General features: G+C 44.6%; 1 protein-coding gene across 20 annotated transcripts in view; it reads right to left on the reverse strand.

Moving 5' to 3' along the window:
- Window positions 1-12915, reverse strand: part of CHD2 (chromodomain helicase DNA binding protein 2) — a 94744-nt gene that overhangs the window by 40134 nt on the left and 41695 nt on the right. For 19 of the 20 annotated variants that reach the window (XM_055716424.1, XM_055716422.1, XM_055716421.1 and 16 more), the window contains one exon: window positions 12671-12804. In XM_055716424.1, the coding sequence (XP_055572399.1) occupies window positions 12671-12732 (62 nt within the window). In that variant the 5' untranslated portion in view covers window positions 12733-12804. Of the gene's footprint in view, window positions 1-3153; window positions 6502-12670; window positions 12805-12915 lie in introns of those variants that run through there. The other variant, XM_055716431.1, reaches the window with a different exon arrangement.

Consider the following 12915-nt stretch of genomic DNA (forward strand, 5'->3'; position numbering starts at 1 on the left):
AGCAGCGGCTCCCGGCTGCCGTGTCGGCGGGAGCGGGCAGAGGGCAGCAGCCGAGCGCGGCGGGAACCGGCTCCACCAATCCCCGCGCGGGGCCGCAGCTCGGCTCCCGGCCGCCATTTTACAACCCTCCCTCTTCCACCATCTTGCGGTTTAGTTGCAGTGGTGGCTGCAGCTCTGGGCCTCTTGGCAAACTCCTAAAATGGAAGAGGCACAGCCTTTTTTTTTTTTTTTTTTTTTTTCCAGGGAAAAAAAGAAACAGTTGCGAGCGAAAATTTCTAAGGCTGAAGTAACAGAAACAGAGCCTTTTTCCAGCAAGGCGCAGAGGGCGAGCTGTCACTGGTGGCTGCTGGTTTCATTAGCCCAGCTTGGCTTCAAAGGAGACGGGGGTATCGTGGCATTTCGTCCTAGCAGGGTTGGAAAATCAAGCTGAACTACCACTGTTCCAGGCCGGCCGGTCGCTCCTGCCTGTCCCACTCCCTGTCTGCGATAACCAAAGGCCCAGCCATCTCGCTACAGCCTGCTGCCGCCTGGCCTTTCCTCGATGTTTTCTGCAGCATTCAGCCCCCTCTTCTCCCCTGCAGCCCTCCATCGCTGTGCTCTCCCGCTGCACCCTGCCAGCACCGTCCACCGTCTCTCTCCCCACTCGCCCACCACCCTGCAGCTTCCGTGCAGCTTCTCGTCAAGCACGTTCACAGACCTGCTGACATCTGCTACGAACAGCCCACTCAAACACATCGCTTTGCAACCGAGGCTACTCAGAGCAAGTGATGACACTTCCCCGCTGGAGAATTTTCAGAGTTCCAGGGTGGGTGGGTTTTTTTGGGTTGTTTGGTTGTGTTTTTTTTTTCTCCCCCAAGAAAACCATGGGAATTTTATTAGGAAGCGCTGCCATAACACTTAGGGAAAGGATGCTCCTGCAGCTCTAGGGACAGCCGGTTTCCACAGGCAGGGCCTGGCAGGACCCAGTCCCACAGAGCCTCCTGTGGAGATGGAGACTCAGCCTCCACAGAAGAATGAGACCTGAACTCATCCAAACTGCTAGTGTCACAGCACAAACTGGCAACATCAGGCTCTGTCTGAGTCACGTTGGTGTCCCATGTTCCACGGGAACACACAAAAGAAGACACTTTTCTTCAATCAGATTTACTAGCAATAGCTGGAAGAAATTCTAACCACCCAGGCTAGACTGAGGGCAGGCAGCTTTGGCAGTATTTGTTTAAAGGCAGAACAATAATTACTGGCCTCCTCCCACTCCCGAGCTCTTTGCTTCTCAAGGCCCTAAGCTTTATTTCAAGGACACAGGGACACAGCCTTTCTGCACATCTATAGCCATGATTCATGTGCTTTATCCACATTATCTGGGCACTTTTAATTCTTTTTTTCCAAGATGTGAACTGTATCGTCTGAAAAGAGGACTTCTCCAGTGACAGACAGATGACACACACGTCTGCACACACAGGTATGTGTGCGCTTGCCCTAATAAGAAATATACATGAGACGACGTATGTCCTTTTGAAGGCTGTTGCAAGTAATTCTTTTTTAACGAACAGCCTGTTATCAAGGCAAAAGGGTATGTGCTTGTCTTTGTTTCTACCTTGATACAATCAAATAAGAGAACTGAAAAGGCTAATTCCATAAAATAATCCTTTCTAACTATCACAACAACGATCAGGCAGCATATCTGCCTGCCAACAGAGTATAAAGGACTAGCAACATTGTATGTCAAGTCAGGCCTTACACTGTACATATATGAGATTTAAGTCCTCTTTTCAGAAACTGTTTTTAGAATATGCCCTGCTTTAATGCCCCTAAGTTAAAAACCAAACGAGTCCCACTTTCAACTCAACTGTAAGCGGAGATAACCTATAATTAATTCTCACAAAAATCATGATTCAACCAGTCCACACTCCTCCAAATTCAGCACAGAAACACTTGTGAACATCAAGAAAGCTACAGCTGCACCATTGGTAACTCCTTTAAAGTGAGAAACTCCTATAAAAATTGAGATCTGCCAAGACTCAGCCAAATACATCTAACTGGTTTCTAAGAAATACTTCAGGCTATAACTCCATTTTAATTAAGAGCCTGCTCCTGACTTGAGGGGGAAGAAAACCAAATCATCCCTTACCAAGAAGGACATGTTCCTTCCAAGAAGTAAGTAGCTGAACAGCACTGATAAGACCCTTTACAATCAGGCATCTAAGTTTACAAGGCAATTACAACGTGCCTGAAGCCTCCAGCCTTAGAGTTTAATATTTCACATACAACTTCATTTTATAGGGGACCATCTTTTCTAAGAGCAGGGGTCCTCAAACTACAGCCCACGGGCCAGATACGGCCCCCCAGGGTCCTCAATCCGGCCCCCGGTATTTACAGACACCCCCCGCTGGGGGTTTGGGGGGGGAAACCAAGCAGCAGCAGATGACTGCCTGCCACTTCACCCGCGCGCCGCCCCCTCTTTAAAAAGTTTGAGGACCCCTGGCTAAAAGCAACAAAACATTTTGTAAGTTCTCAACAAGTACAAACAGTAGATGTTTCCAGAAGGTGGAAGACGAGCTGAAAAAATTACCCAATATGCATTGCTGCAACCAAGAGCTGACAAGGAAATGGCTCTAACGGGCACCTCTTTGCCCGGACTTTTAAAATTTGGCTTTTGATGGACACGACTTGAATTCAGCCCAGGGGATAAAGGAGGATTAATGACCCAAGATCCTCCTACAAGCCAAACTCCTCCTAGCTGTAAGAACTGTTGTAACATTTCAAATGCAAACAAGTTTGAATCCAAACAGCAATGTTCTATTGGGCTTCACAAGCTCAGCAAGGCCTCAGCACCACTGAAACCAACCCATGCAGGCTTGACAAGGTCCTCGGCACAAACTCCCAAGGCTGGATAATATCAGAGACTAGGTAATACCAGAAACCAAGTTTATTGTTACCCACAACATAATAATAATAAAATAAATTTTAAAAAATAAGCAAACACAAGCTTAACCCGTACGTGTTGTTGGACACAGCTTCACGTGTCCTGTGGATAACTGACACCCAGACGTCCATCCACATCTTGGCTTGCTGCCACTGTAAGGCCAAAGGCAGGCAGCTGCGAGACAGCCCCTCTCCTCCCCCCCCATCCTCCCCCATCTTCCCAGTACTCACTTTGTCCATAGGCCAGCATAGGTTGGGCTGATGGACTCCTCAATGAGATGTTTGAACATGCTGACACGTCAGAAGACTAATCCAGAGAAAGAGCAAAACACGCTTCTGCCGGCTTAGCAAGTAAAATCGCCAGCCAGGCTACAGGAACCAAAGCCTGTGGAAGCGTATCACAGCTGGCAGCGCAGGTGGGCTGCGGAGGAGAAAAGGTGCGCGCAAGACCCCAGTGCTGGGGCAGCAGCAAGCCAACTGCTGGGCCTGGCCACCTGCGGGCGCTCAACCTCTCTCCGTGGCAGTTGGAAGCCAACTGCCCGCCGGCGACCCAAACATTCCAATGCCATGGCAACAGGCTGGTGACATCACCTGATGGAACTCTAAGGTCAGCCCACCTGACCCGCTGCCATTGGTCACCACTGACCAATAGCAGCCAAGCTGCAACTCTCGAATGAGCGGGATGTCTTCTCCAGACCATACCTACCGGTCAGACCCAGTTCTACCAGTGAAAGAGGCTTTTCAGCCCCCACAGCTCTTCAGCAATGGCTGCCAGCCTCACCTGTCCACCAGTGGTAGTGGCCCAAGATTTACTCCAAAACAACACACCACCAAAGCCAGGGCAGGCCACCAATTTAAAACTATTTAAACAGATGTGTCTTCTTAAAGCAAACTACGTACAAACTTTTGTACGCATAAAGGGATGGTGGCAAACCACAGAAGCCGTTAACGGACCATCTCAGCTGGATACCATGTTGCCGTTAAACATTTCCTTTGAATATCTGATCTATAAATGTAACGTTCCTTATTATATATATACATGTATGAAATTTCTACATATATTGCAAATGAGCACCAACAGTTAACGTTGATGCATGCACTCGGGTTGTACAGTAGTTGTAAAACAAGCACCAAACCACATTACATTTCAACTCTAGGCCAAACAAGCATGGGAAGGAAACAAAACTGATTCTGGCTATAGATCACCTGAAGAGGGGATCACATTTGACAGAGGGGATAATATGTGGACCACAGAGGGCTGAGAAGAACAGTTCATGTGATCCATCTCTTGCCTTGGGAAAAAACATGAGCAAGCGCTCTAAGCGTAGCCAAGGCCATATATACAGTACACAGAGTTCGTAGGAGAGCCAAGTCAATGACACTCAGATTGTGGTACCGAAGATAAATTAATTCCTAGCATTTTTAATTCCCTTTATTCTGAAAGTTATTTAAAAAAGCGATTGGTGCTTGCCTGTCTCCCAAGGCAAAGATTCTCTGAGTGATAAGCATTTGGAAGGGTCAGTCAAAGAGTTTTTCACAACTTATTTTTCCTGCAGGCAAAAGTGGAAACAGGGGAAGGGAGGGAAGAAAAATATTCCTGCTACTCTACTATTTGTACCCACGCATGGTATGTATTTCTAGCGGTGATCTGTCTCAAAGCAGGAATTTAAACTAGAAGATAGTAAACGCAAACAACTTTGAATACTCACAATATAATTTGGCCAACTCTGGGCAGGCTTTCAAGGGGCACAACAAACGCTCCTAAGGTTACAGGCTTGCCCTTTCCAGATAACCAATGTGTCCTTCAAAAAACCAGAAAAATGTTTCCCCAAACTCATCTGTGACCTGCAATTTTTTTTCTTAAATAGGCAAGTGAGAAGAACTACCATAGAGAGCACATATTCCTTCCACACCTGACTACAATCTCTGCTTGCAGAGAGTGGGTGTTAATTACATTTACACATCAAGAGGCACAATAGGGCCATGGTGCTAACTGTAACAGTCAGGGATTATGCACTCGGCAGGTATCCTAGCCAAATAACCATCTGAATTGGGCTGTGGGATTTCCAGCCCATTCTGGCCACCACTCCTTGCCCCAGCACAGGACTCCCAAATGCCAGAGGCAAGCCAATCCTGAGCACACTGCCAGCTAAATACCACCTTTGCTGCTCTGCTGCAGCTCCCTGTAAAGCACATCGAGCTATCATGAATGACAAGTATTTTCCAAAAGTGGGGTGTTTTTTTTTCCCTCCACTACAAAGACACCACATTATGCTTGCATAAGCAAGCAAAACGAGCAGTTCATTCATGACTGGGAGAGCTGGCTCGCTCACTCTCTGATCTATGAGCCAGAGGCTGAAAATGCTTGGGATGTTTAGTGGGAAAAGAAAAAAAAGAAAAAGAAAAAAAAACAGCACGGGGACAAAAGGAGTCAAAACCTGTCTGCTTGATTAAGGAGCACCATTGAGAACCTCCAAAGGCAGCATCCTTTTCCTTCCCTGCACAGAAAGGAAAGGACAACGGCCGTTCCCAGACTGCTGAAAAGGGCCGGTCTTTCCCTCCCAAAGAAGCAGCCAAGCGTTTCAGCTCCACATCCACCACTTGTGGGAGGGCGCAGGCTGGCTCCTGGCAGCACCCACCACCAAAGTTCGAAGTGAAAAGAGCCCAGGGGCACACACCTTCCCCTAAGGCCAAGACAGTGGTGGCAGTTAACTCCTTGTGCCCCTCTGCCATTCCAGCCACAGCTTCTGCTTTGTCACAGCAGGGGACAGCCCAACTAAAGCTCCATGGCAGCACAAAGGGAACTCCGGCCACAGGCAGCATCCGACCTTTTGTAAAGGAGATGTTAGATGCAGCGGGGGAAGGGCTAGGGTTCACACACACAATTTTGGTTTAAATTAGTACAGAAGAGGCAATTGTTTTTTTCTCCCTTAACGTTTCCAAGGTTCCTTTAGGTCCTAACATTAAAAAAATGCAGTAATATGGACACTTAGGACCCAGAATCATTAACAAGAACACGAAGGTGCACACATTCGTTTCTGGTTCCAGACGACCTGCAGTTCAGAAGAGGGGAGCCTGACCTGGCTTGAGGGTTTTATTTCAAGTGACTGTTGCTAAAGGCTGGTTTTAGCCAAAAAATTTAGGGGCCATAGTTAAGACTCCATTTTAACGACAGCACAAGGCATTCAAAGCTCTCAACTGGTCACAACTCTGTAGTTAAGAGCAGAGGTTCCTCCCCATGAAAGAGATGCAAATGACTCCTATAATTAATCTATTAGCAATTCTATTAAGTCATCTATACCTAGCAATAAAACTTGCAAGAAACACAAATAGGTACAACACAACTTTTTCCTAAGGAGTGAAGTGTTCTGGAGTCAGTGGATTCTTGACATTGCAACACACTTGTTCACAGCCAGGGTAAAGGTTCATGAGCAATGAAGTGTTCAGCATCCTGTCCGTGAAGCACCGGGTGCTTGGCCAACACACTCCACAGAAGCCCTGCCAAAGACGAAACCAGCACAATACCAGCAGGGAATCCGAGATCACAGTTTCAAACTTTTTTTTTTTTTAACCTTAGAAGTCAAGGCCAAGAAAACATATATACTGCAGCATAGACGATCTCAGCCCACAGGTAAATATAAAGCAAGCTTTATATTGAGAATTGTAATGCAGCAGCACTGCTGCACAAGTGGCGATGTAGTAAAAGCTACTGCACATTTGGAAAGACTCATCAACGTCTTGCTTATTATATCCAAAAGACATTCCCTGCTCCAAGAAAAGAAGGCATTAACAGCGTGACAGGCTTATAAAAACTTTACTGCAAGTCACTAGGTGTGAATTTTTCATCTAGGCTTTTTCGTTTTCGTTTCAAGGATGCTTTACAGGACAGAAAGGCAGACTTTACAAGCACACCACCACCACCTGTTGAAAAAGCATCTTCAAATGGCACTTCAGCACTCATCTTTTAATGAAAACACATCAGAAAAATTTACATAAAACCATGTCAGTAGAACAGTACATCCTTTGCTAGAAGGCTGCTTGTGTATAATTATGGTAATCCAGGCCATCCCCTCCCACCAGTGGTGGTGGTCTTATTTATTTTCCTTGAGGAGGGGGAATAATGCAGAACAGGATCTTCCCCCATCCATTATCACCAGCTTCCCGAGCTGGATTTCAGCTAGGGAAAACTGGAGATTTAGAAATACTTCTCCATCTTCAGATCTTAGCAGCCTAATTTAACAACATTGCAATTCCTGCTGGAACTGTTGTCTGCAACGTGGAACAAGGTACAGTGGATATATATACACCTCCAGGTTATGTATCAGGAGATGCAGACCCACCCAAAGTAGATTTTAACTGTCTTGAGTTCAAAAGAAGCAAGGCCATGGCATCAGAAGCTTCAGTTCAGTCCCTACACTCCTGTTCACAGGCCCAGGTCCTTAACCCCGTGGCTAATCTCACTGGATCTGCCAACTGGTACCCTCATCTGCTCCTTAAAACTAGGAGAGATAAGCCTGAATAGAGGCCTGCCAGTATAAAAATTCCTCAGAGACAGGTTTAGCAACTCAGTAACCTGCTGATGATAGGAACAGCTTTCTGAGACAAGGAGTGCAACATGAAAACAAAGATGGGACCTGGTTTCTCCCTATACCGAGTTGGAGAAATTACAACCAAACGCCACCACCTTCCCAGTCCTCCCTCAGGGGCTGCTCAAAACTCTTAAGTTAACAGTGGAAATGCTTGTTTTAATGCAAATGAAGTGCGGTTGTTGTAGCCCAAATGGGGGCAGACACACTGCTCCCAAGATGCAGGGGTGAGATCCTGTGTTCTCAGAAGTGCCATCCCTTACAAGCGGTCGGGGTATGACCCTGTGGCACTGCAACAGATTTTTCTCCGTGAGCCATGGGAGAGTTCAGCTTCAGCTCATGTAGGAAATGGGGGAAGGTGCAGATAAGGGCAACTGTTGCCCTCAAAGTACAGCAGGTGAAACATCAACCCAACAGAAAGCGGAACAGACTCTAATCTACAAACTCAGCCACATCAACTTCTCTTGGCTAAGGCACAAATAAATGTAGGCAGGAGTGGTGTGGGAGCATGCGTGCACACACGTGTACGCAAGGATAGCAATGCCCCGGCAGCAGCACACGCTGCGTGCCACGGAAGCATTTTTGCAGGGTTACAGGATTACCCAGGTGAGCTCTTTATTCCTATTTTCCCATTTTTATTCAGCAAAAGTCATGCATTTGAAGAATATGTAAAATTTGACTAATTAGCTTAAGATGCCTAAAAAGAAAAGTCCAGAAGATACTAAATTTCAGCTAAATGTAGCTTCTTGCAGTTAGTGAGCCCTTTTTATAGCACTGTATGTATCGTATCCGTTCCTGGCAGCAATCACTAAACAGGAAACAGAGAAGTTGAAAGTCTCAGAATTGTGTATTCGTAATTAGAAGAGACATTTCCTTCGAGAGGGTAATGTGAAACAGAAGTAACAAAGCAAACCAAGAACAATCTCCTTTGTGCTGCACACGTTACATCATTATTCATCTGAATTCCTTGCACATTATTCCTTTCATGCTCTGCACTGATCAAGCATTTTCCCTTTTCAAAAAAGCCTCCAGTTTCGGAAGGGGTTAAAGCTTAAAAAGGAGGAAATAAAAAATCCTTGTTAGAGAAGCCAGCAGTGCAAATGAAACTGAAAGACTCAGTGCATACAGGATGGTTGCAACAGCTAAAAAGTAACCCCCTCAGCCCGGACGGAAAGTTGAAACCCGGTTAGCAGCATTTTAATAAATGTGTTTAACGTTCCACTCGGCTCAAAGAAAATGAGTTGCAAAACGCACGCTGAAAGCAAGAGTGAGTTTTAGTGATTTAAGAATGCTGAAAGCCGTAACGCTATAAAAAAAAAAGCCAGATGTTCCAGGAATACTATGATATTCTGCAATTCCTTTTGAAGTTTAAAAAAAGAAAAAGCGCCACACCAAAAATAACCCTGTTCCTTTTCAAGTCACTTGGTTCTCAAAATAGCCCGCACTATTAAAAAAAAATAATAAAATAAAAGCCAGCGCCTGCCAGATGAGACGAAGCGAGGGAAGGCAGCAGCGGCCGCGCGCTCCACGGCCACGCTCCCAGTGCAGCCCAGCGCAGCCCAGTGCAGCCCAGTCCAGTGTCTGGGGCAGGCGTGGGAGAGGCCGTGCGGCGTGCGCAGCCATCACGCGCAGGCAGGGCTCTGCCTCCGCACCAGCCGCCTGTTACCAAGCGAGCGCAGCCAATCGCCGTCCCCAGCGAGCACAAGATGGCCTTTGAACTCCCCACCAGCAACTTCCTGCTGTTTTTAGAGTACACACAGTGCAATGCAGTATGTCTGTCAGCTATGCGGCACAAAGGAACAGCCATTTTGTGACTGAACTGGACCCGCACCAAAATGCCAGGCGGTGCAGCCTTCCCCTCTCCTTTCACAGGGAATCGGGGCTCCCCCAGCGCCAGCGAAACAAGAAAGGGATGCCCTCCGCTTTCATCGGCGGCCAGGGAGGGCAATTTTTATTTAACATCTTCATTTCCCTCCTCCCCCCCCTCCAAATCCTCTTTCGCATGTAACTACATCTTCATAAAATGGCTGCCACGTCAAACGAGGGCGTTCTGCTCTGCAAAGGCTGCAGCACACACCGCAGAGCACTCTGCCTCTGTAAGGTGGCTGCCGAGCAAAAAAACCACCATTTCAGACCTCAGCCCTCCAGCTCTCTGAACAGAAGACGGGCTGAGATCTAACCCACCACAACCTTTATTTTTTCCCTCTCCCCCAAAATGATGTTTTAGTGCTAGAGACGCCAAAAGCTGGATACAGACACAAGGGTTTCTTCAGCCCTGCTGCTTCTGTAGCAGAAACCGTTCCCACACCGGTGTTACTTAAGAGGTGCAAGAGCAACTGCAACAGATTCAGGCCAGGGGAAACTGGAAGAACAACGTATCCACCGCGTGTTACTTACTATCCCCTACAAAACTCACTCCTGGACTTCAGGGGGACCCCCAGCCTACCTCTCACCTCTGAAGTTCACATTAGGGTTGCACCAGGGATGTACCCTCTCACACCACCTGCCTTTCAGAAATGCAGCACAGAAAATGCTAGAAAACACACCAGGATTTTGTTCAATTATTTAATGCAAGTCCCAGGTACACAGGTGGTGGTTATTAGTAAACGCAGCATACCAACTTTTTTCCTAGGTGGAGAAAGTTGCACAAAAAATCAATCAGCTTCAAGTTTGGAAAGATTTACTGTCAATATACAAAGGACAGGTGTTGGCTGTTTGGCTAGAAAGGCACCAAGTTACACCCCTCACCTTACAAACTGCAAAGAGTTAACACCATTACCCTCCCCAGGAGGAATCACCTATTTTGGGACAACTCTCAGGTATTCTTATTCAGCACATGCCTTTGCATTTCCTTAGGACTGGAGAGGTAGTCAATTGCAAACATACTCCCCAGTTAGGACACTAAGGTGGTACACAGGAATTGTATTTTCTTCTGCTTTAACACCTTTTTCTAGTCCTGCATTTTCACTTCTCCTGCCCAGGTGAATGGCACCAACCATATCTACCTTTTCCACCCATCGCCATCACCCAGGCCTCCAAACAGGGATTTATCTAACAGGACTTCATGTATTTCCACAGATGCTGAGCTGGTCTCACAACTGGGGAGAAAGCTGGCCAGCAGCACGTGAAATGCAGACATCAATGCATTTCTGGGCTAAAGCACAGCAAAGTGGTGGCTTTACTTCCTAGAAATCATTTCCCCTACAACTTCAAGTCAACCTCAGGAAGTAAAGCCCATTTTATGACATTCAGCTGACTCACAGCTCAGAAATAAGCTCGATGGGGTTCACTTACAAATATCCTGTGCTCAGTTGTTGCCACACTTCAGGTGAGTGGACGTTACCCACAGCAAGTTTATTTTGAGAAAAAAAAAAAATTGTAAAGGGGGAAAAGGGTGATCTCACACAACAGGTGCTACATGTAAATTGATCAATTACCACAAAATCTTTCAACCAAAACACCAAAAGCACACATAAAGACACACCATGCATATGTTAATACTGCTAAGGACAAAAACCCCAAAGGTCTTCTTTCTCTGGAACTACTGCTAGATGTCTCCAATTACACCTCCTGTTTAGCATGATATTTCTAACACCAATAAAATACCTTAATTTAAATTTCCTGAACAAATTATACCCATTATTGCTCTTGCTGATAATGTGCACTTCAAAAAAAAGCATGAAGATTTAAGTAAGAGAACTCGTAAGTAATTTCTAAAAAAAGCCTGGCTTTTCCAGCAATATTTTGTGTGTCGTATTTACAGTAAAGGTAACACTGTTTGAAAGACTGATGTGTTTTTAAACCTGCATTATAAAAGCTCTGTACAGGTGCTATATGTAATGCTCCAACAGTCCCTGAGGCTAATTTAGTTAATAATAATTTCAAATTAAACAAACTTACCCATATCCATTTTAGGATTTAAAATTTGACTGCAATTTTAATACATCCAGAATACCATCCACGTTTATACTAGAAGGGTACAGTAATTTGATAATAGATATATACTCCCACGGTATTTCATGTTTGTGTGTTTAAGGAAGGTTAAATACTGGACATCAAGAATACTACTCAAACACCTGCAAACATCACACAGAGCACATGTGATACAACAGACAGTTCAGAATTCTTTTTTATTAATGTTGGTTAAAAATTACTGAAGACAACACCAGAGAAAAATAAACAGGCCACAATTCAATTAAAATTAACAAAATGCAAAACTCAACTGTATTTACAAACTAGGAAAAAAATGCATATAGTTTAATTTCCAATTTCTGAAAAAGCCGACCCTTTAAATACAAAATGAGCAATCCAGTAATTATACTTCTGCATTCCCAGCAAACAAACATTTCCAGTATTTCGCATTTTTTCCACATCAAGATTAAGTTTATAAAAATCTGTAAAGAATCTCATTACTCAACAAAAGTAAATAAAAACACTCTGAGCAAAAATACATTAAACAAACAAGCAAAGCATTTGGAGCCTCTTGTTAACAGTACCAGTGTATATTTTATGATACAAAATGCTATCCCCAGCAGGAGAAAGTCTGGTTAAATTGTATAAAAATATTCTAAAATACCTAAACAGTATCAAAAGTTCTACAAGCTCAAATAAAATTTGAAGTAAGGGGTATCAGACAAACAGGCATTTTTCAGTTTATATTTTAAAATGAGCTTTTTTTCATTCATGTAACTTTTTCTTGTGTCTATTTACTATAATTTACTACTACACCAGGCTTCTGTATGGCCCTCAGTTAAAGTTTAGACTTCTGAGATTCTTCAAAGAAAAATTTGCCTTGTATGTAAAATGGTGCAATGCAGCAATGGCTAAACCGACAAGGTCATTTTTCACAGCACAAAAAACCTAAAAACTGAAATTCAAAAGCTGGAAAAACATAATACAGAGGAAAGGGCTCCCCTGAATAAAGGTACAGTACCTTTTGACTCTGACATGGGCCCTTAAGTCACAACACAACTTTCAGAAATTGCTACCAAAAAAAATTAGGGTGTGGCATGCTAACAATCTCAAGGTCATTCCTTAAAAAGGAAGCAAAATCAGTAAAATGTTTTGTATTAAGCACTGACAGTAATCCAAGGCTGTCAAAGTAAACAGTGTATTCACAGGTTTTACAAAAAAAAAAAAAAAAGAAAGTTGATAGGTCATACCTCGATGCATTGCTGTGGACTGAACCCTCCTCTCCTTGGCTTTTGTCCTTATTTCTCATCATCTTTTTATTCTTAAATATTAAGAGGGGGTCAGGGGTGTCTGTTTGCTTTGAAGTCCTGTGCCCAGGTATTTACTGTCAAAAGTTGAAAGAAAGGTAAGGTCCCAGCTCGTTTCACTGGCTTTCATTATCAGGAACAAAGTCCTGACGCTGCAATGATATTGTTATAACAATACACAACACTGA

The sequence above is a fragment of the Falco cherrug genome, chromosome 7, assembly GCF_023634085.1.
Source record: "Falco cherrug isolate bFalChe1 chromosome 7, bFalChe1.pri, whole genome shotgun sequence".
NCBI classification, from domain to species: domain Eukaryota; kingdom Metazoa; phylum Chordata; class Aves; order Falconiformes; family Falconidae; genus Falco; species Falco cherrug.